The sequence below is a fragment of the Melopsittacus undulatus genome, chromosome 5 (assembly GCF_012275295.1).
Source record: "Melopsittacus undulatus isolate bMelUnd1 chromosome 5, bMelUnd1.mat.Z, whole genome shotgun sequence".
In the NCBI taxonomy this organism is placed as follows: Eukaryota; Metazoa; Chordata; class Aves; order Psittaciformes; family Psittaculidae; genus Melopsittacus; species Melopsittacus undulatus.
Window position 1 is genome coordinate 56826615 of NC_047531.1, and position 24668 is coordinate 56851282.

Genomic DNA, 24668 nt, shown 5'->3' on the forward strand with positions numbered 1-24668 from the left:
AGGAAATTTTACTGAATATGTACTTGATCCTGGCATCTTTAATGATGTAACATTAAATTAGATAAACGGTGCAAAAATAACATGTTTGAACAAGAAAGCTTTCTCTTGGTGCCTCCATTTGAGGATCTGCGCCTGGAGTTTGTCCAAGAAGCACATTGTTCTTCCAAGAAACTCACTGTGACGTGTATACATATTGCTACAAAGGTTTTGTACTGATAGGTACCCTAAAATACTTTTAAAAGATGTATTAATGCCCTATACCATGATAAGTTCATCTATTGTTGCCACAAGTGAGGAACCTTGGTTTTTAATTTACATGCTATTTGGTATTAGAAAGGGCTTTGTGTTTTGTGTTCTGTGGCATATTGCATTATCACAGCAGAACCACCGTTTTATGCAAAAGCTCTTCCTAGCTGCTCCTTCAAATATGTGGTTAACTGAGTTCTTTCAGGATTATTTGAGATGAATGCAAATACTGGTATTAGTAAAAAGGATTTTTATGTCATCAGTCCTGTATTGCTATTTTGGAGTTTTAACAATGTTTCAGTGAGCTATCATTGAAGGAAAGTGTTGCTTGGCTTGATTTCCAAGAGCTTAACTTAGGTGCCACCAGAAACATGCCTCAAGAAATCAAGGAGTCTTTGTGGGTTTCTTTGTGTTTTCTGTTAGCTTGAAAGCCACAAGAAAATGCAAGTGCTTCAAAGGAAATTGGACTCTTAGCACCCCTCCTCCCCCAGTCTTAACAGATTTGTCTCTTAATAGAATTTGTAGTCCAGCTGAGTTGCATTATAGACTTCTCTGGCTCTCTTAGTATCTGTGTCAATTATCAATCCTTTAATATTAGACACTTGCCTTGGGGCTTAACATTTATGAGGTTCCATGCTTTTTTCTCTTCTTTCTCCTCTCTAAAAAAGAGACCTTACCTCCCAGACTAGTTCTCTTCAATCTATAGTTACAGGAGAGAAAATCAGAAACTAGATGGATTTTTGTGACTCTAAGGATTTTCGAGCTTGTGGCTCTTCTGAGCAAGATTTGACATGATGCATTTGTGGCGAAGTAGGTGTAACAGACTGTTGCTTTACTTTGTTTTGTTTCAGAATGTTAAAATAGAACTAAAGTTGTCCTTTTACTTCTCGAGATGAAACCTTCATGATAGCTTGTTATCACCTACTAATTAGAAGGGGAGGGATTCTATCATTTGTGTTATAGTAGACTGAACTGTAAAACCTCCAAATTGCCAGTAAATAAAAATATTATTTGCTTTTACTACAAGTATAGGATTGTGCCTTTTATTAAAAAAAAACTCCAATGCCACCTACCCTGCCCAAAAAAATCCAAACAACAACAACAAAAAATGCCAACCCCAAAAAACCCACCCAAACAAAAAAACTCAACCAAAACAAAAACCCACCCAAGCCCCTGAACTGTGTTTATTGAAAAACAGGGCATTTTCAAGCAGAAAAATAAGGGAAATGTTAGACATTTGTATCTCAGTGCCTAAATATTTTGCATGTGTAAGCACATAGGGAGGAAAGAGCTTATCAGGAAGCAATGGGTTTGCATCATGCTTTGAAAGAAAGTATTTTTACATGGAGAGAACCATACATGTGATAATTTCAAAGGAAGAGTCATCTCATGATTTATTCCAGTGTTGGTAGGGAATTATTACTGCTTGTATTCTTGTTGTGCCTTATTCATGAGCCAGGAATCTGTTGTGATGGATGCTCTACTAATATAGAATAAAAGTCTGTCCGTTTCTTAGAAAATTCAAAATCCAAATAGTGTTGGGAAAGTTATGACAACTTCCCGTGCAACGTCCATGGGTAATTTTCAAGTGTAAATATTTAACTTGGAGGAATTCAGTACTTGAAGTGAGAGGAGATTGTGCACTTGCTCTTTTCACTGAAACTGAGTTGCTTTTTTCACATTGCTAGTAGCTTATTGTGTCTTCTTGAGTTAATGGAATGCAGCAAAAAGGCCCTCTGTTGGAGGGGGAGATAAAGGAAAACAAAGATCTAGTAGCAAAATGAAGCGTGGTTCTTGAATAAGTTTTGGGGTTTTTTATTTGTTTAGATTTTAAAAAATGTTTAGTCTTAACTGTTGCAAACAAATTGTCTTAAATCCTGTATCTTTTATGTGTGTGTTCTGAAGCTCCAAAACAATTTACAGGAAAAATTCTTTAACTCTTATCTGGGGCTAACAGCTACACACTGTGTTTTAGTCTGACATGATGTTTAAAAGTGTATGTGTATATTATAAATTTTGTGATAGAAAAAGCCATAGTGCAGGTTGCAATCCAGCTTTCATTACAGCTCCTATCTCTACTTACAAATTACCTACAGAAAAATCTTCTTTTTGAAAAAAAAAGTAGTGTCACTTTAGCAGGTAGCTGTTAGAATTAATATTTTGTCAACTTAAAAAGGGCAAAACCAACCAAACAAAAACCACAAAGACCAGGGAAATAAGGAAAACCATCCTCTAAAGAAAACATGCTCTAAAGAAAGTGAATGCTATGTGCGTGCAGCACTGCATTCACTAGGGAAAATTTCCAGGGATGTCAACTAAAAAGTTAATAAAGATTTCTGGAAAAGACTTTTCTCCAGGACACCTGGTCTAAAAGACTTGGAGTGCGGGAGGTACTGCCAACAATCCAGGAAGTCAGTAGATGTGCTTCACTGTCTCTATGATTAGAAAGTGTTTTCAAAAACACATAATGAAGTTTTCTTACTGCAAAAACATCACTTCTGTTTATTCACTGTATGGTGACTCCTTTTCTGTTCTTTGAAATAAAACACACATTTAGAAATATATATTAAAACCATAAATATATATGTGCATATATATACAAATATATATATACACATACACACACTTGTGGGTGTAAAGAGCCTTTATCTTTGCGAGCAACAATCTAAGTTCTGGCATTCCCATTTCTGTCACTTTGCCTCATAGTTCATGTTTTCTAGGCCTTTGGTTGGTCTCCTTGCTCTCCTCTGAGGCTCAACTAAGCCATATTTTTCTTGACGTGTGGAACCTGAAACTGCCCTCTGTATTTCAGCAGAAGCCCAGCCAATGCTGAGCTGAAGAGAAGGATTACTTGCAGTGTTGCACAGATTTTACCCCTATTTATATACTACATTGCAATGATTGCATTTTGTGGGAAGAAAGCAGTATGACAGTATCAATTTCTGTTCTGTTGGGGATCCAGTATAACCCCCAAGGCTTTTCTGGAAATAATTTAGGCGGATGATTCATTTTGCTTAAACACTTTGCATTTGTCCCTGCTGAACTCCATTCTATTTTTAAGACTTTTTATCCAGTTTATGAAGTTCATTTTGAATTCAAATCCTGTCCTTCAGTGTATTTGCTTTACCTCCCAAATTCACAGCTACCTGCTTGTTTAATAACACCATTCACCATTTCATCGTCCAGGTCATTAATGAAAGCACAGAACAGAATTGGATCTGGAGCAGGCACTTGGATAGCTCCGTGTGTCACATCTTCCAATTTAGAGTGTGTACCAATAATAACTGCTCTCAGGCATCCGCTGGTTCTATACTCATGTTACAGCAATATTTTTCTTGCTCATATGTCCCTATCATCCTTGTGAAACTGTCATACAAGTCATAATAAAGTCGGGAGACATGGCACCTACAGCTTCCATCTTGCATGTGAATTCTGTTACCCTGCTCTGGAAGGAATTAGTTTTCTTTGCCACAGTGTATTCAGGACAGGTCAATGTCTGCTGTCCTCCAAGTACTGGCAGACATTTGTTTATTTTACTTACTTTAGATCTTTTTCTGGAGATGGAAGTTCAACTGGATTTAAATTTCTCCCTTTCCCACCTTTTTATGTGGGAAATCCATTCACACTTCCTCAGTCCTCTGAGGTCTCTCCTGTCTTCCATGAAGTCAAGCAGCAGCTAACAGCTTTGAGATTACTTCTGGAAGCTCTATAAATATTCTAGGGTATTCTGTGGAATGGTACCTAAGTAGCTGAAACCATGGACATTTTCTAAGTACTTCCTAGCTTGTTTCCCATTCACAGTTGGGGATTAATTGTGCTATTCACCTGCTCTTGAGGGATTTTTCTTTAGTAAAAATTGATGCAAAAAGGTCATGTAATACTTAAGCCTTTTTACAATCATCTGTCGAATGCTCTTTAATCTTTAAGGTCCCAACCCAAATCATTCTATGAGTCTATGAAATTTGTTCATATACATGGGCTTTTCTGTTTAATTTCTATTCAGATGCTTAAACTCATGAACCGTAGCACTGAAGTCCTGGAGAGAAAAGAGTTTTGTGCACCAGCTGGACAGAGTCAACAGTAAAAATTCTGCTAAAGGGTGATAAGGATTAGTAGGGTGATAATGCTGTGGATCACAGCGCTTAGTGAATTATTGCATTTGGGTGGGGGATGAATCTCCATTTCCCAGTTCTGGACAACTTCCAGCTTAATAACAGTATAAACAAATATGATTAAAGTGATTTAGGTATCCTGAAACTTTATTTCTATTAGGGAAATGGAGTGAAGTATTTTAACTGCTACACTGCAGAATGAAGACAGCAAATCCAGTAACTGCAGCTCTCTGGTTACAGCAAAGTTTTGTGGTGTGGGAGAAACAAATGCCACAGGTGATATTTAGCACAGTGCCTTGTAAATTCAGTGTGAACTGTATTCTGCTTGCTTCCTAGGAATTAACACTAAGCATTTAGATCACAGGGCAGAATTTCATTTGCCCTGAAACATTGGCTATGGTGTCTTTGAAAATATTTCACTCAGTTTTTGAATGTACTTTCTGTGAAGCTGTGAGCTTCACTCTGTAATTTAAGCTATAAAACTGCCAGTAGATCAAGTCATTTGTCACTGCCATTAGTTGTTTAGTACAGATAGAGTCCGCAGCCTCTGAGCTTCATAAAACAGACAGATCCTTATCAGTAATCAATATTTGTAATATTTGTTAATATAGATCTGTCACTACTGACTCATCTTTTGAAATGAATTTGGGACAAAGCACTTTACCATGAGCACCAGTCCCATAATAGAAGCAAAAGCAACAAAACCACTGTAAGTTGTATCCTTAAGTTTGCTGGCACATCAAGTCACAATGCACAGACTTGAATCCTCATATGAAACCTAGCTAATAAGCAATAATAATGAAGAAGCTTGACACATTCCCAAATTGCATAAAAGTCTTCATTAAGATGCAGCAGCTGTTTATTTCCAGGACCACATGGTCTAGTCAGCATGATAAGAACACAAGTGGTGATGGATCAGCAAGTTTGCTTTTACTGAAAAACACACACATCTTTCTTATCCACTCTAATGGGTCAGTATTAAAGAAGGGCTGGAGTTGGAGAATAATTAGAGTAATTTTCCATTTATTTGTCTTTCCAGCATGCCTCAGGCTAGGGAGGTCAAGTAGATGCTAAAGAGGAAAAACTGCATCTGAAACTGGTCTGAAAATAAATACATATCCCATGAGTAGAGCTGTGTACAATTTGCTTAGCCTTAGAAAACTAAGTTTGTCCGCCAGTTGATTGCCTGCTTCATCGAGGAAATCTGCTTAGGCTGAGCAATTCTAAAAGCTCTTTTTCTTCAGTTTCAAATTCTTAGGGGTGTGAATTAACTATTTCCCAATTTCTTGTTTCTTTCAGCTTTCCCTTTCACATATCAGAGTCATATTACTCACCAGCTTCTTTTGGCTGGTTTGCAACTAGGAGGGTTTTCAGTGAGCAGAGACAAGCTCTAGGTTTTCCTGCTCTGCAACGAAACTGTCAGCCTAGTAATCTTATGGCAATGCCTGACATAAAATAACATCTGACTATCATGTCCTTTCTTGTGATTGAGATGAATTTAAAAATCTTGTATGCTTTCTAGGTAGAGGCATATCCTGTTGCATTCTGTGTGTCAATGGAATTGTATTTATTCTACCTGCTTTAATTCATTTTAGTACAGTCATTGGTCATTGCTGTGATATCTTGGCACTGCACATGCAGCTATGAAATATTCATCTTGGGTAATTATTTCTGCTCAAGAGCAGCTTGCCAGTTCCCCAGTTTTGAATGTCTTTCATCTATTTTAAGGAAAACAGTGTCATGTGGTCTTCTGTTTGCTTTGCCTAGTAGTCCATAGGATTCCATCTGATCTATTTAGTAGAATCAGATTTCTATGCTAATCTGAAGTGGAACACCATAAATAGTAGACTTCGAGCTTGCTTTGAAATGTAAGGTGATCAAGCAAAGTACTGAGTTTATACTATCTGCTGTTTGCATGTACATTTTTTTCTGAAGCATAGTCTCTGCTGATCAGAAAACACAATCTTTTGACTGTGCAGTGTTTTGAAACTGAATTCTGTGAAGGAATAAGGTCTGGAAGTAGTCTGGCTTCCTTTAACCTGTATCTCAATGTATGGGCCATGGGCAAGTCCACAAAAAAAGTTCAGTAGCCTCTGAACTCTTACATGGCATACCTAAAAAGGAAGTTCTTTCTAATTAAAGTTTGCTGTTGTGACTTTGTGTAGATTTTATGTTGCACTTATCTAACATGGCTTACATTTTCTTCATACAATGAAGTGTTTGTGGCAAAATTAAGTTAGCCTTTCACAGGTTCTCATGTGTCTCAATTGAAGCATATTCCAAAGAGGAAGGGAATCTGAAGTTTAAAAATTCACTCATCTTGAAGTGATGGAAGTTTTAACTTGTACTGCTAAAAAAGCCTCATTGAAGAGGCACAGGTGACTTCACTGTCTTTACTGAAACAATGGAACAATTGCACTAGCTTGAAAGGGTGACTTTCATTTTCTGTACTGCTAAGACCTAAATATCAGCCACATGTCACCTGACATATATATCCTATTACTGTGTGTAGACAAAAGCGTATACTCCCTTAGTTTTGGGTAAAAGATGCACAAAGCTTGAGACTTCTAGGTCTTAGCAATCTTGTTAATACATGCCTTTTAGATGTGACTCCATTGATTTCAATAGTTCGGCTATCTTAAAATCAGCTTATAAGGAGTTAGTCACAGTTTCTAGGTATATTAGTTGGCCTAAACTGCTTGCATGGCATCCTATAGAGCACAAAAGCCACAAGCCCTTCCTTTGTGTTCCAGTTTCTGCTTCAGTGTACCTTCTAGTCAGGCTGTTCTTAGGCTTACTACAACAGCCTGCAAACAATACATACTGTTTGCAGAGAGAATTGCGGTCATTGTTAAAATTTCACTTTACCTTCAGGCATTATTGAAAACCTAAGTATTTTCATGACAGGACTTGAGAACTTCATTTGGGTTGTTTGCCAAATAATAGCATAGTGCTGCATGTCTGTGTAATAAAGTGATGAGAACTAACATCCCCTTTTGAGCTTTCAAGCAATCCAACTTGCAAAATTGGTGAATAAAAAAGGAAAGAGGACTGTTTCTTTTTAGTGAATCCCTGCAGATTGTGTTGATTGGAGGTGCTTCTAATAGCTAAATGCTTCTAATGTCTGTTGGGTCTTGTTGGGAGACCTGCAAGACAAATGATTATCCTGAACCCTAGTTCTTCATTTTACTGATACTTAAGATACTGATACTTGTGTTTTTAAAAACTGTTTATTTTTTATGCTGTTAAAAAGTGTCTGTATGAATTTCTATTTTTTATCTTTTCCTTTCATAGGTTCCAACTATGGGAGTCCCCGTCCAGCTCATGCCAACATGAATGCCAATGCAGCTGCAGGGCTTGCCCCAGAGCATATCCCTACTCCAGGGGCAGCTCTTTCCTGGCAAGCTGCAATTGATGCTGCCAGGCAAGCCAAACTGATGGGTAGTGCTGGCAATGCAACAATATCCACAGCTAGCTCCACGCAGAGGAAACGGCAACAGTACGGGAAACAGAAAAAACAGGGTACCACCACAGCTACACGTCCTCCCCGGGCACTGCTGTGTTTAACACTGAAAAATCCCATCCGGAGGGCATGCATCAACATCGTCGAATGGAAATATCCTTTTTGATGTTCTCATTTGGAAAACAGCAATTTATTTGTGCACATCAGGCGCTATTCATAAGTGTGAAGAAATCAATACATTAAGTTGAAAGGCACCACTGGGAACATAAAGTACATGAATAGTTTTTGATGTCTTAACTAAGATCATTTATGCTGGGGAAAAAAAAGAGTTTAGAGTTTAGGACTGAAGCCTTAACTGTACCCTGGTGTAAGAAACAGCTGGAAGTGTAAATGGTAAAGGTTAGGGGTTGAAATTTGCTTTTTAAAAACACATGGCCAAGGCTGAAATTGATGGGAAATATGCAAGGTGTCTGAGGCCACAACTGAAGTGACTTGATGAGATTGATAGCAGCTGCAGGCTTTCCATACCTCTTTTGCAGGCACTTAGAGGTGCCACCAGTTAAACAGCTGTGGTGTTTTGAATCATATGTTTTTTTTTGTTAAACACATGGCATCACACTTTCTACAGTATGGAGAAAAGAATGGGACAAAAGGAGGAGGAAAAAAAACCCAAACATGTAATACGACCATGAAACAGGGCTAAAGTCTGTTGATTATTTTGGAATTCCACTTAAACTAATAAGGCTCACTAATGTATGGTAAGAGATGCCAGTTATCTAGAAGCAGGGTAAAAGAAAGACAGTTGAAGTAGTCCTGCAACATGTACAAGTGCAGTATAGGGTCAGATCTAGTAGTCTGAACAAGAGACAGCCTGTCAGAGGTGATAGATAATCATCACTGACACAGAACTGCAGAATGTAAGGGTCAGGGCTGCTTCCCTGGAAAGTCAGCGGGAGTTTGGCCATTGGTTTAATTATGTGGAAGAAGAAAATCACCCAAGTCTGATCAAGCACCAGCTGGAATTTAAGAATTTGGTGTGAAACACAAGCTGAAATGCAGTACACCTGCCTTACTTCCCCAAAGGGAAACCGAGCCTTACCCTGAACAGTAATTGTCAGTAAATCAGAAGCTAATGGGCTTCTTCAGAAAATACAAAAGAGAAAACATGTTGTTAGGGATAGATAAGCACATCAAGGGAAGGCAGTACAGAACTTGGCAGTAGTTAATATGATAAAAAAATGAATGATGGCATTTAGGACAATGTGATAATATTGTTCCTTTCGGGGTCTGTTGGGACATTAGAAAGATGAAAACAGAATATGATTATTATGTCTTGCTGACACAGGCATATTTTCCAGATTAAGAATGTGTTAAAATGTTCCTGTCAGTTTCTAGATGTCCTTAAACTACCTGCCTGCCTATTCCTTTCTTCAGATGCTAATTTTTGATCCCTCTGATTAAGTTTGCGACTTTTTATCCCTTTGGACGTAGCTCTGGTATTTTAAGTGCAAGAAGATGGGTGATGACTAACAGGATGAAGTGAATATTGGTTCACTTGCCAGCACCCCAGTAACCACATGTCTTTAGGAAAAAGAGCAGAATGACATTTGATAAATGAATAAGATCGGCAATGAATGATGGGAATGATGTGCTGTAAAACAGGATACAGCACTGCTGGGATCAAGAGAGGACCAAACAATGCACTTAAAGCAATCCAAAGATGCTGATGATTGCATTTTATGGTTTTGTTTGCTTTTAGGTGAGTTGATGGAAGCATTTTTGTTTTCCATCAGAACCACTCATTGGACGTCTAGTGTTTATAAATGTGAAACACATCAATCACAAGTAACAATATAAAGAGTTGTGATGAAGTTTAATTATATTCTGTACTCTGACTTATCCTACTTGCTAAAAACTACTGAGAAAAGCTTAGTTTAATTTGCTGAACCATTCAAGTCTAAGCACAGTAGATATTAAATATCAAATGGTCCTTCTGCAATGTTTCTGATCCAAGCATTAAGAGCCTGAAGGTGCAACTGCACATAAGAAAAAGTGAAATGAATCAATTGCCTTATTTTGCAAAGATTTAGCTGTTTATTTAATTTTCTGCTCTGTGTGCATTGTATTTGTAGAGTTTACACCATTTTATTTTTACAGCACAAAAAGAAGTTGAAGAAAATATGCATAAACAGTGGTAAGTGAAAAAGATAACAATCCTGTCAAAACCAAGAAGTCTAGGAAAAAAGTTATTAAGAAAAGGAGAGCATATGGAAAGTCAGGTGTTTGTACTGTAAACGCTATATATACAGCCTGAACTTTTTGAGAAGACCCATGGGTATCACCCTCATCTGCTTTTCTTCCTCAGTATGGTCATATATCTCCTATTATTAATAGGTTTAAGCAGGGTAGTCTGGCAGTTTGGAATACTTGACTATTCCATATGTGAAATGTAGAAAGTATCTGAGCATACGCAGTGGCCAGGTGCCTGGGATTTGTGTATATCTTGCAGTTCATGCTGCTGCACATCCCGGTTTCCAGTTCTTTCTTGCTAAAACCTGCTGAGAACAGTAGTCTGCTGACCAGAATCATACATGCTGTGTTGACATTTGGCAGTGCTGCAAAGCCAGTCCCATGGTATATAAATTCATGCTCAAATGCACTCTGTGGCACAGGTTATGCTTGGCATTCTCCCTGTCCTGTCCTGCTTTTAATTCCCCTCCAGAGTACTGGTGAGTTTTCCCAGATCTAGCTTCCAGGATATTCTTGCAGGCAAGTAAACGTAGACAGGCTGTAAATCTGGTCCCTAGTCTGAGGTTGGAGGCACTTCACAACATTTAAGTTTAAGAAGTCCACAAAAGTAGATGAAATACAGTGCCAGCAAACTGGTCAGTAGGAAAATGTCTTTTGATCCCAATGGATGGTCAGTGGGGCATCAAGGCTGTGCAGGATTTGCTTGTTGAACATCCCATATGATTATGGTGTTTTCTCTAACAAAGTTGATGCTGGTCTGAAATGCCCTGGAATTGGTGCTACTTTCTCTGTCATAAGAATTCTTAGCTTCCTGTTGCACCTAATATACTGAGTAAGCACATTTGTTTTCCCTATGAATACTAAAGGATTTCCAAATTAAAAATAAATACTGCCTAAAATTATTCTTAAGCAAAACAAGCATACATGGCAATGTGCAGTATAAGCACATTTTGGGCAAAACTTTTTTCTTTTGCCTTAACAAAACTTATCAACATGTAAATGTCTTCTAACTGAATGTATGCATGTATTTCTTGGGCCCTTGCATTTAACTTTGAGATATCAGAGAAAGGCAAAGGGGGGAGGGGGGGGAGGGGGGGGAGAGAAATACAACACCAAAAAAAAACCACCCAAAACTTTGGCTAAATTTGTTTCAGGGTTTGTAAATGCAGATGGAAAAGACTGAGGGAAGCTAATTGTAAGACGAAAGATGACAGTCCTTCTAGAACAGGCTTCTGCTATTAAAAATAGTACAGCCACACTTGAAGGAAAATGGGGAAAATGCAATCTAAATAAATAAAGGAAGAAAAAACTTTTAAGAAATCTGTGTTTACTCTGGCACGCGACTGGCCTACACTGCTTTTGACATATTAGGAAGATTCTTGGCTGGGAGCTCCTAAAAGCACTTAAAAAGGCATATGTTTCTTTTCAGAATATAAGGGGCTTGGAATGTTTTCTTTAAACAGAATTTTTATAAATCTTTTTTTCTTTTTTATTTGTGTGTGCACATTTTGGAACAATTTCCTTAACTCCATTCCTCAGACCATTTGAAATAATTATTTTACTGACTATTTTTGCCAATTGTGTGGCCTTAGCTATCTATATCCCCTTTCCAGAAGATGATTCCAATGCCACCAATTCCAATCTGGTAAGTCCTTAATGGTGTTTAGTTTTACTATTTTGAAAGTCTTTTTTAGAACTCACCAGAGAGACTGTTGAAGATAGGGAACATGAATGTACCTACCAAAGATGAGAATGTAATACAGTAAAAGTTGGATTGGAGTGCTGTGTCTCCTCTTCTATGTTAGTATCCATTTCAGTTGAGCTGGCTTTAGAAAAGAATGTTCCAAAAATTGCGCGGGTGCTGTCTGTGATGTGATTTTGGTTAACAAATTTCTGCATGCTGCAAAAGTGCTTGGTAAGTTTTAAACTGCAGGTATTTGTGGAAGAAATCTTTTAATCAGGGATTATATGATGGATTTTGTCTTAAAGTGCCATTGTGAAATTGATCCTGTCCTTGCCTCAGGTGATACTTGAGAGCACAGCTTGATGACTAATTTCTAAGGAAATACCTTAATTCTTGCTTTTCAGAGACGTGTGTGGTTGGACACTGTTTGTTGGTTTGAGGTTCTTTTTTGTTTATTTGGGATTTGTTTTTTCTTCCCTGTTGTTGAGGAAAATAGCTTTTCCTCCATCACCATTGATGCAAATGTTGGTACTTTGGGATATAACTGTCTATATAAAAAGGCAAGAGTGTTTACTTTTGGCTTAGCATGAAGCCATAGCAAAAAATGCTGTTCAGTACAGACACAGCATAAACCAGTTCTGGAACACAATTCATTGAATTAGCAGAAAACATTATTCTTTCTCTCAAATATGTGAACAAATCTCCCATTTGTCTGGTTGGATCAGGATGAAAACTTTCTCCCAGAGTTTAAGAGTTGGGATGCTCCTTCCTGATTAAAATTTAGTGAGACATAAGAAATTTAAGAGCAACAAAGGAGGAAAACAAAAGCCATACTTCCAAAGTAGGGACAACTGGGGTGGCTGACAGACATTGTAATTAAAATGATCCATGCTGTTCTTGGAAGTCAGTCACTTGATTAAATATCTCTTGGAGTTACACAAAGCAAATTGCAAACTTCAGGACTTTGCTGGAATAGAACTTCTGTGTTAAAAAAGGGGATAAAAGATTTAATGCTTTTCCTCCATAACTCCTTAAAGAAGTTTAAAAATAGGAGCAGGAGGAGATAAGTGATTGTTAACTTTTAACTATTCTTTATATTGACAGGATATGTGATCTTGTCTTATTTCTCTTTTGCTGCTGTCTTTTTGTTACCTTGACTTAGTGATTACCAGTGATAAATTGTGATGTGTATATTTAAGACAATTCAGTATGGCACCTTTCAAAATGAGTATCTTTTAAAAAACACATTCAATTCAATCGATTCTGTGGTGATAAAAGACAGTATGTTCATTGCACGTTCTGACTTCCAAGGTTGGGATATGAAAACAGAGCAGAGTTGAAGTTTAGAGAACTGTTTAATTTGTCTTGAGTTTAATTCTGTGGGGGTATTTGTCTTACTTCAGTGAGGAGACTGCTGGCTTATACTGGGTTGGGAGTATATTCTTAATTGAATGAGGTTTGTTGAAACTGTTCTTCTATCAGAAAATATATGCACTTCTGTGAGCTGAATTGCTATTTTACATCTGTTTTCCAAGGCATCTTTTGCATCATTTGGTCAGTCTACCAAAACACTCATGTTATTTGTGAGTAGGAGTTTAAAAAGCCCAGCCAAGCAAGAATCATCATCTGAGGAAAGTTTAGAAATGTTATAGCAATGAAGGTGAGGAGGCGTTGTTAATTTATCTAAATAGCAGTTTCAGAGAAAGAGGGGGAGAAGAAAGTAAATGGGGAGTCTGCTTGACTACACATTGTTCTTTGGGTCTTAATGGAAAAAGTAATTAAAAATGGAAAATGAGATACTTAGTATTCCATGAAGAGGTTGTGCTAGTGGAATTAAGACTGCATATTATAGAGGAAACTCTGGACCTCCAACTGCCAAGTAGCCTTTGGTCCTGTGGTATTGTTAGTCCCTTGTTGTGGTTGTTTTGTGGGATTTGTGGTTTTGTTTGTTTGCTTTCTCAGGGTGATATGCATATATCTTGGCATGTATATACTGCTGTTTGGAAACACAGTTTTTGCGTATGTCTTATGCTGCATTCTGAAACTTTTTACAGAATTGTGAAGAGTTGTGTGTTGTGATGAGTGAATAAAGTACTGAGCAATAGGGAGGGGAAATGGAGGCAAATGGATGAAATAAGGGTGAAAAAATGTGTTAGTTGTGTTTTGGAATAGGATGAAAGCTTAGATGAAGTGCAGAGCTAAAAGGAACTTATTCCAGATGGTAAGAACTGCAGAAGAGTTGTTGTTGTACTCCCTTCTTGTTGTACTCACTTGTTTTTTGCTTTTATTTTTTTCCTACCTGTGAGTATGTGTTTTGCAATCAGATTTATTTTGCAGCCATGAGTCCTAAACCTCTAAAAGCTGAAAGAGGAAAGGAGGGCATGTCTTCAGTGTGTGCGCATAGGTTAATAGCATGCACAGTGCAAAAGTGTGAGTTTGCGAAAATGCATGCACAATCTTCCTATCTGTCCAGAAGAAATTTTCACTTGTGTAATTCTTGATTCATTTCCATTTTGCAGTTTAGTCCTTTTAGGGGTAAAGCTACCACAGAACCTCCCACATTCTGTTTCCTGAGCCATCCTTAACTTCCTGAGACATGAAGGAACTATCTACAGAAAACATGATGGATAGTAACTGTTTTACAAGGTCTGAAAGTGGCACAACAGTTTTTCAATAAGCTGCCACTTTTCCCTTAGGGTCTGACTATTCCTTCTCTAAGGTTTCATCATAACTTTTCAAACAATGTTTTCTTTGCAGGCTGAGGTAAAAATTCAGTCGCTTGTTTTTAACAGGGTAATGGAGTAGAAGGTAGTGAGAGAAGAGAAAGAAGTTTTGAACTGTGGGAGTTGCTTTTTTCCTTCTCTCTCTAAAAGCAGAAAATGACAGCTGAATAATGTTTTGATGAATAGTTTAATTTCACAGATGTGATCAGCCACTGGTCAAATAGGGCTTATTTATTGCTTTACAGAAGTCTTCACGAGAAACATGTCTCATTTACCTGTACAAAACCAGGAACCTATAGTCATATCTCCATCTTAATCAGCCTTGTCTTTAGGTGCAAGATCTATTCGATATGATGACACATTAGCATAGTACAATCAGTATAAGTATTGGAAATAAACACAGAAAAGTCCAATAAATTCCTTCCTTTTTGTGTTAGCAAGGAATTATGATTAGTTGTCATGTACTACAAGTTTAGGCCGAATAGCACTCAAATGTTCTGTATGGTTCACTGCAATTTGGTTTCCTGTAATAATAATACTTCCTGTAAATCCTTAAGCCATTTTTATCAAGTCTAGGGATGGTAACTTGGACTGTGAAGCACTTTCGTTTTTCAAATGCGCATTTATACTAACCTCCCGATTTCATATTTTTATGCTTACTGCAATGTTTTTGACACTGGCTATAAGAAAAATGCCAGAATAATATAATATAGTTGTAACATGCTTGAAATTGCTTCAGCAGTTTCTGTGTTTTACTTGTGCAATGTGTTCACTGGAAAACTGCTGAACTCTCACAAGTGAATGAGTTGTAGTAGGTGCAAAAAAGTTTTTGTAAGAGTGAACTCTGCTGAAACCTTTCTTAAATTTACAAGTAAAGCTCATGCAAAAACCAGTAATGTGTTCTCTTGATGCAGTCAGGAAAACTGGAGCTAGTTTGAAGGGAATTAAAGTTAGCCTGTGTGAGAGGCTGTAACTGATACAGAGGCTTTCTGCTTCTTATCCCTGCAAATTATGCATTAGAACAGAGATAACGTACATTTAGGAATAAAACTATGGACCGCCTAAGATAGGAAGCTGAGAGGAAAATGCTTCTGTCACTTTACTGGCAATTGCAAATGACATAAGCCTGGTCAATGTCACAGCATGACGATAACATAATGAGGTTAAGACCAAGGTTTACAACACGTTCTGTGGAAGGCAACTCGGTTGTTTATGCTTTAAATAAATAGCAGAAGATTCCTTGTTTTGTTTTGATAGCTCTGCTGTCCCTCCCTTGTCCTTATTGCAGGAAGGAAATCCTGTTTTATACTAGTTAAATTTAAAAAAAGATCCCTTGTGTTTATATGTGAGCTTATAAGGGATGTCACCTTCAGACTAATTTGTTAAACCTCAAATAGGGCCCTGTGAAAGGAAAAATGGGATTTCTACTTGCTTGTCTGTGTTTGTGGAAATGCCTGTCTACAGAAAGAAGGCTTGCCTTTCAGGAAGGTATGGCTGCTTTAGTAACTGGTGGTTATGGTAGCATCCAGTTGAGCAGATGATTCTTGTGCAAAAAAGAATAAAGTGTGTTTAATCTTTCTGCGTTTGCAACAGACTGACACAATAGGTGTGAATATGGCTTTATTATCTTTCTAGATACTGGCATAAAGAACTTCAGCATTTTTTTTTCTGTCAAAGATTTCTGGAGCCAGCATATTGAACAGTCTTATTTTTAATTGTGCAAAGTCAGAAAAGTGTTGTAGAGCAGAGTGGTGGTGAGGAGATCAGGAAAAACAGGGATGGCTTTTCTGGACAAGGATAAGGAAGAATACTGCACAGAAGCTTTTGATTCTCTTGTGTCACTGCTGTCATCCTCTTGTGTGACAGTTCCCAACTAGTAAGTGAATACAGTAATGAGATTTGTCAACGTCAGAGGTCAGGTACAGGGCAGGATAGAGGAGATACCCAGCTAATAAGCTGTGATAGGTTTATTAGCTTGGGCCTCATGCCAGTACTGCCACAGCTAGGGGAGGTTATGGAATTTGAAAAGTGGGGAGTAAGGGACAGGAGATGGAAGAGAGGTGCTGAAGAGGTTGGAAAGGGTATGGGATCAGGATGAGGAGAAGAAGAAAGGAGGTTGTTCCAAAAAATCCTTGAGGGCTTCCTCCAGAAAGATTGTGAATCTCTGACCTCTGTGATGCTAAGGAAATGGAAAATCATGGAATTCAGGCTCAACATTTCCAGAAGTCCTCCGAAGCCTTGCCTCTGGCACAGAGAGGCTGATACTCAGCATCTTTGGCAATAGTGAAGCACAGTGTGGAAGAATAAGCTTTATGTTTGAGAAGACAACATTCAGGCTGTCTGCTGGTTCTGCTGCTGACAAACTGTGTGGCCTTGGCTAAATTGCTGTCTCAGTTTTCCAATCTGTAAAGTGGGTTGGTCACTGCTCTCATGGTGAGATGTCCTAGTCAAATCCCAGCTTTCTGCTTCTCTTTATACCAGTGGTACCAGTGTCCTTACCCAGTTCGTGCTTGTTGTTGATCTCTTGATCTCCTCTGAGATCTCTTATGTCTCTGTGTCCTCATTTTTGTTGCTTTATAAAATTTATTATCTTTGCTTTGCCATGTAATTTTTCTCTTTTTCAGTCCAGTTTGTATCAGATCTCTTGCTTTTGGTTTCTGTTTTCTCTCCTCCATAGTGTTTTCATATGTTACTTGCCTGTTTTCTCATTTGATCTCAGTGCTATCCTTACTCAGGTTTGGCTCCCTGACCACTTCTGTTGTTAATTCTGGTCTTAAATTCCTTTCTACTCCAGATCTGGTCTCTGTAACCAAGTAACCCCTAAAATCTCCATGCTCTTTCCAGCTGCTTCTTTGTTATTTTCCACCTCCATTCTCAACACATCAGTCTCCCAGTCTGAGCCCGTCCCTGTTCTTTTAGCCCTTTTGGTTTTGAAGTCAGTATTGTCCTTCCCAATGTCTACCAGTGGTAGAAATACTGGGAGAGCAGACCAACAGAAAACTCACTTTCTTTATTCCAGCTTGATTCAGACCAGCTGAGAACAGCTATTACATAGGTCCTTGAAAGCTTTTGTAGCCCTTGCTAGCCTCTGTGGATGTGACACATACATTTTGTTTTGCAGAAGCTGTAAGATGCCTGATTAGTATTTGTAATAACAGTTTGGGTGTAAAGTCTTAGCGAGTCTCTGTGGAGCCTGTGCAGATGGAGGTTTTAGGAAGCCAATCTGGCTAAACTTAAATGGGTAGACAAGGCAAAAGATGCAGCTCTGACACAAAGGCCATTAATTTGGCAGATATATGGCCTTGTTGCAAATAGTATGATCACTAAAGAAAATAGTTGAAATGTATTTTTTAAATTGGGATCAATCAATGGATGGTGTTAAATTGTTTTGTTTGAAATAGTTCAAAAATATTCAGCCTGAAATAGAAACCAGCCTGGGAAACTGTAGGATTAACAGGTAAAGTCACAATTAAAAGGAGGTGAAAACAGTATCTTAATGGAAAATAGTGGGTAGCTTTAACAGAAATAGTGCTAGAGATTCACCTCCATTAATATCTTCCATATTAAGATGTGTCATAGTGTTTCACTGAATCAGTGAGATAATGTGAAATGGCATAATAGGCTTTTAAAATTAAAGAATAAATTATAAATAATGCTGTAATGTTATCAAGTACATTTACATTATGCAGTATATAATGTAATAAAGAGAAGAGGATAAAGAGATACAGACCACAGAGAAGAAGTAGGTTTCAGATAGGATTTGAAAGTGAATGATGTGCCTTTGAGGCAAAATTCAACTATTTGAAAAGGGCTGTCCTTGGTTTAGAGGAGTTGCAGAGAAAGGACCTTTCTCTGTAGACAAACAGCTACAAGATTGGTAGCAGAAATGGACATTCCTATTTGCTTACAGTAGGCCTAAGTTTTGTGTAAGTAGGACTATAAGTGTAAGTAAAAGAAAACAGCTATACAAACTAATCCAAATCCATGGAAATAGCAACTTGAAATTTGCAGGTTGTATGTTTCTGTGTGATTTTTGAAATTTTAACTATATGTTTTGGTTCTGATTGACAACTCGTTTATTGACTTAGTCCAAACATGAAGCCATTTATCCCATTTCTTTAGACAGCTCTGATTACCATTTTCCCTTTCTTTATGTGTAAGATTTCTAACTCGCTTATTAATTCTGTGTTAGCTTTTTTTTTTTGCAGGTGGTAATTATTCTTGTTTATCAAATTTCATGTTCACTTCCCCTCTTGTTCAGGAAAGACAGGAAAGATTTGGAAGCAGGACAAATAAGAGATTTTAAGTACTGTTGTTTTCACTGTCGTCTAATTTCCAAAATGACAGGTCCTTTTCCTGAGTCTTTTTGGTACAAGTATCCTTATCCCTCTGCAAATCTTTAGGATGGTAGACTTCTGTTCGTAAATTTAATGATGTTGGGAAATATGCATCTCTATCTATAAATTAAGTAGATGGATTTATATCCCATTGACTTCACTGGAGTTTACTTGACTTTCACCCAAATGCATCCTCTAATTTAGTGCATGCTATTGACAATCATTGGAACATTGGGCTTTGCAGACATCTACAAAATCACTGACTCTAAAGGCAATACTCCTGGTACTTGGGAAAAATAGAAAAAATCCCAACAACTTTTCATAATTCCGTTGGAAATAAAAGAATGGATGTGCTGCTTGCCAAGGGACAGAATTGCCCAAAGGGAAGAATATTTTGTATGTCTGTCAAAGTTTTGACTGGCTATTCCTCTGGAGGACAATTCTGATTTTTAATCTCCGTGTTTTTTATCTCCTAAAACATGAAGGCCTGTATTTCCTAGCAGCTCTTCAGTCCTGGCTGAATGACAAACAGCCTGTACTTCAAAGCAAGCAAAGACCATCCTTGAATTTCACTTTTGGGAAATGCTGGACAATTTATAAAGGAGTTTGTCTGCAACCCCATAAACAAAATCTCATTTCTTGTACAATAACTGTGAAGAGCCTATACTTATCAATGATATTTCTCTATGAAGTTCACCAGTTAGGGGAAGAGTTCTGGTAAGCAGCAGGAAAAAATTCATTAATATCTCCACAGTACACTACAGTTCTGGCAGATGCTGGAAAGTTGGCACAGCAGGTTATCTCCTTAAGACATCCTTTAGAGAGTTCTCGTTTACCTAAGCCAAGGCAGGAGAACTGGACCACTTCTGGACTGCAGAGGTTTGCTAACATTTTGCTTTAACCTTAGTAACATGTGATGGTCTGTGGGGCACTAAGGAATGCAGATTTTGCTTGGTTTAGACACTTTAATGATGTATACCTGTAAAGTTTTATACATGCATGATGCAAATTGATGTCTTGATGCTCATAGTGACTTCATCCATGCAGAACTTGGACTCTAATCATAGAATCATAGAATAGTTAGGATTGGAAAGGACCTCAAGATCATGAAGTTCCAACCCCCCTGCCATGGGCAGGGACACCTCACACTAAACCATATCACCCAAGGCTTATCCAACCTGGTCTTGAACACCATCAGGGATGGAGCATTCACTACCTCTCTGGGCAACCCATTCCAGTGCCTCACCACCCTCACAGTAAAGAATTTCTTCCTTATATCCAATCTAAACCTCTGCTGTTTAAGTTTCAACCATTACCCCTTGTCCTATCACTACAGTCCCTAATGAATAGTCCCTCATCAGCATCCCTGTAGGCCCCCTTCAGATACTGGAAGGCTGCTATGAGGTCTCCACGCAGCCTTCTCTTCTCCAGGCTGAACAGCCCCAACTTTCTCAGCCTGTCTTCATATGGGAGCTGCTCCAGTCCCCTGATCATGGCCCTCCTTTGGACTTGTTCCAACAGTTCCATGTCCTTTTTATGTTGAGGACACCAGAACTGCACACAATACTCCAAGTGAGGTCTCACGAGAGCAGAGTAGAGGTGCAGGATCACCTCCTTCGACCTGCTGGTCACGCTCCTTTTGATGCAGCCCAGGATACAGTTGGCTTTCTGGGCTGTGAGTGCACACTGCTGGCTCATGTTCATTTTCTCATTGACTAACACCCCCAAGTCCTTCTCTGCAGGACTATCATGAATTTCCTTTTTGCCCAACCTGTAGCTGTGCCTGGGATTGCTCCCACCCAGGTGTAGGACCTTGCACTTGGCATGGTTAAACTTCATGAGGTTGGCATCAGCCCACCTCACAAGTGTGTCAAGGTCCCTCTGGATGGCATTCCTTCCCTCTAGCGTATCAACAGAACCTCACAGCTTGGTGTCATCGGCAAACTTGCTGAGGGCACACTCAATTCCATTGTCCATGTCAGCGACAAAGATATTAAACAAGACCTGTCCCAACACTGATCCCTGAGGGACACCACCCGTTACTGGTCTCCAGCCAGACATTGAACCATTGACCACAACTCTTTGAGTGCGACCATCCAGCCAGTTCTTTATCCACCGAGTGGTCCACCTATCAGATTGATGACACTCCAATTTAGAGACAAGGATGTCATGTGGGACAGTGTCGAATGCTTTGCACAAGTCCAGGTAGATGACGTCAACTGCTCCACCCCTGTCCATTACTTTTGTAGCCCCGTCATAGAAGGCCACCAAATTGGTCAGGCAGGATTTTCCCCTAGTAATGCCCAAGAACATCTGGCCAAAGGAGCATACCTGCTCTTTGAAAACTGTTACCATCCTGTAGTAGCTGGCAGTACAGTTTCTTGTAAGTCTCTCAAACAGTGGTGTCAACATGTTTAGCCCCATGCACTATATTTGGGTAGCTGGGCTGGCAAGTGTGCAACTGTTTTTCAGGCTGTCCTTATAAACTTGCAGTGGTGGAGAGTTTGGGGTGTTGGAATTTTTCCTCTTCTGCTGGCTTGTTATTGTCTGTTTCTTGTAAAAATTATGCTTAGGTAGCTCATATTAGGAACTGAAGCAGTTATCTTTTGCATATGATTATTTTCATCTGGTATGTTGAAATGTTTTTCTATTTAGCAATAAAAGTGCTTAATCTCTTAGTGTTACTCTTTGATCTAAAGTGTAGTGAATGCTTTTCATGTGGACATTTTGAAAAGTTTTAGTTCTATTACATACCCTCAAATATAAAACATCACACAAAAGCAGAGCTTGCATGTTATTTTATTGTCATTATTATCTTTACCCATTGAATACCACTCACAATGCTGTTATCCTTGTGTGGCCTTATTGTTTGAGTCACTTTAAAACAAGAATCCCTGATTAAATGAGATTATACAGCCAAACATGAGGTCACAAAAGATTTTTAAAGATCTAGTTGCATAATTGTTTAACAGTCTAAACTTGTACTTAAAAAACAAAAACAGAAAGCCTCTCCTCATTATGGTCACCAAGATAATGTCTGAATCTGAACAAGAGGCACATCAATGACCTTCAGGAATAGTGGGCTGAGATGAAAGACTGCAAGATGAAATAACATTGGAGAGAATGAACAGCTCCTATTCACCTCCAGCTGTTTAAGCTAAATCACAACAATAACAAATGAAGATCTTAAGCACACATAAGATTTGTATTGCCATCGTGATGGGTTTGGGGGCATTTAACTATTAAGTTTTGTTCTTCTGTAGAAGGAGGAAACTGGATGCCTCTGCTCTTAAAAGCCACTGCTGTCCTTGCAACAAAGGGAAGAAAATACAGGATTCCAGCTTTCCAATGCTGTTAAATGTCTTGGGTACCTCCCGAATCCAAGAAACTACCTAAGCATTTGTTTGTGCGAATACCAAATAATCATGTGCAACCGTAGTAATGGAGAGGTACTATATTTTCATCTGGAGTTTTCTATAAATCAGTGCTGTATGTCGAAAGAGGGAGAACTGTAGATAAATTTGGCATCTGCATGTATATAGCTGAGCTGGATGTGCAGCTGTGGTGCAGCTTGTATCCTAATTTTTATAAGTCATTAATCAGCATTTATTCTTCCCTTATTCAACCTGAACACAGTTTTAACCAAAAGTCAAGTCACTGACTCTTTTTTAGTTAGCTCTTGTCTTATTTAACATTTTACTGTATCGTAATTCTCATTTGACAATTCTATAATTTTTATCCATCTCAGGGGTGTGATGTTTTCTTCCTGACGTAAATAACTTCTTGATAACTGTTCAAGCTCCAGCATTACCTTTTACTTCAATTAAATGTTTAACCCATTTAATAACACACTGAAAAATTACATTCCAGTTTCAGCCTCATTTTTATATTTGATATAAATATTAATGTCAAAATCTATTTTGTTTCCAGTTTTCATTGTCCCTGTGATAAAACCAGCACTGCTGCTGCTTCGTTTTTCTTTTGAAGCATCAGGATGCTGCATGCAAATACTTGACAATTCATAGGGGAAAAAGGAAGAGCAGATGAAGCAAAGCTGAATGTTTTAGCCTTTCAGAAATCATGAAATATGAGAATGTATTTGAGTCTTTAAGATTTTTTTGTTTGTTATTTTACTGAAATCTCATGGAGTGAAAGAAGAAGGGAGGAAACAAATGTATGACAAAATATATTTGTAAGTCTCAGAAGGTCTAATTCTGCAAAGTTTTGAGCATGTACATAGCAGTCACCTTACCGAGGATATGGCTATATGAGGGACATAGCATTTTAAAGGTTTAAAGGACAGGAGCTAGTCTAGGGAAAGTGCAATACAGTATTTGAGAGAAGTAAGTGCTGATACAACTGTGGAAATTTTTTTTATTATCTCTTGAAATAAATTCAGTGCTGGATGACAGCTCCATTTGGAAATGTTTACCTTTGCTTTCACATTTCAATACTGCATTGAAAAAGGATACTACAGAGGTATTGATTCCCCCTTTCAGAGGAAAAGAGATCACAGCTTGTACTCAGGCTGCTGCTCATGTACTTCTCTGTGCTGTTTATCTTGGTTACTCAAGTCATTTTCCATGCTAGGCAGGTAAGATTGTTGGGCTCTGGTATGAATCTGAAGGTATATATTAAAAGCAGTCTGTTCCTTGTGGTTCATTCTCCCCATCACCCACCATCAAGACCTAAACTAACATGGCTCCCAGTCTGTGTGCATGCCAGTGCTCTTCAATGAAATACAAATAAAGGTTTTATTGCATGATAACTTACTTAACTTACATGCTTTCTTAATTTTCTCAATAATAATTTCCAAAGAGGGATTTTTGAATCACTGGTTATTCAGTATGTCTTGGTTTTCTTGTTTTATTTTACTTTTTAAAGCCTCTGTTGAACTAATACACTGAAGCAGAACTTAAGAGTGTGGTTCCACCTATGCTAGGATCCACTTCTGAGACCTTTTTGGGGACCACAGTTATGGATGTTTCTGTGTGGTGCTCATAGTGGATGTGTAATTGTCAGAGGTAGGCTTTGTCCCTGTCATTCCCCACCTTCCACAAAAGTACACACTCATACTGACACAGACATTCAGGGTAACAAGCACCAGTCTGGAGGCTTCTCCCTTGTCTCTGTGTGCAGACACAGCAGCAGCTGTGTGTGTAGGAGGAGTGCCTCTTCCTTTTCCTTGCACCTTCCCTCCTGTCTGACTGGGATGGGTAGCGGGTCCATTTCACAGTCTGTGCAGGAAAGGAGGCTGTTCTGCTTTTGAAATAGTGGTAGAGCAGGTAAGGCCTTTCACTGTTCTCCCATGGGTGACTGTTATAAGCTTTGATCAGGAGAGTATTGAAAACTGCTTCTAATCAATGCATCTGCACATGCGGACAGAAGGCTGAAAGCAGCTAAATACAGTGATAACCATGTTGCCCTGTGTGCCTCTGTCTACGGAAACTGATGTGCATTCACTGTTCTAGCCCAGAAGACAAACTGGGCTCAGCAGATTCTTTGACCTTTTGAAAGCATGAAAATCCACAGGGAGCTGAAAATTATTCCTTTTTTTTAAAAATTTTTATTTTGTTTTGTTGAACTGCTTAAAATAAAGTGGCCTATGGCCTTTTGAAAGTATGTCTGACCCTGTGGGACTAGGGAGAGACCAAATGAAGTAGACTATAGCAGGACCCAGAGGTGAGCACAAACTTAAAGCTGTAGGCAAGCTCCATGGATCAGATGATATTGTAAGGTGGGAGGTGATGATTTCAAGTGTCTAGTCTTGTTTTCCACTGGTCATATAATTTCATGAAGTAATTCCTCCCTCAAGAAGAGGGAAGATGTGATTAGCATATGTGTAAGAACAAC

General features: G+C 38.4%; 1 protein-coding gene across 1 annotated transcript in view; it reads left to right on the top strand.

Annotated features, from left to right (window-relative positions):
* Positions 1–24668, top strand: part of CACNA1C (calcium voltage-gated channel subunit alpha1 C) — a 448111-nt gene that overhangs the window by 19056 nt on the left and 404387 nt on the right. The window contains exons 2-3 of the mRNA XM_013127834.3: positions 7653–7976; positions 11613–11716. Coding sequence (XP_012983288.2) covers positions 7653–7976; positions 11613–11716 — 428 coding nt within the window. The remainder of the gene's footprint in view (positions 1–7652; positions 7977–11612; positions 11717–24668) is intronic.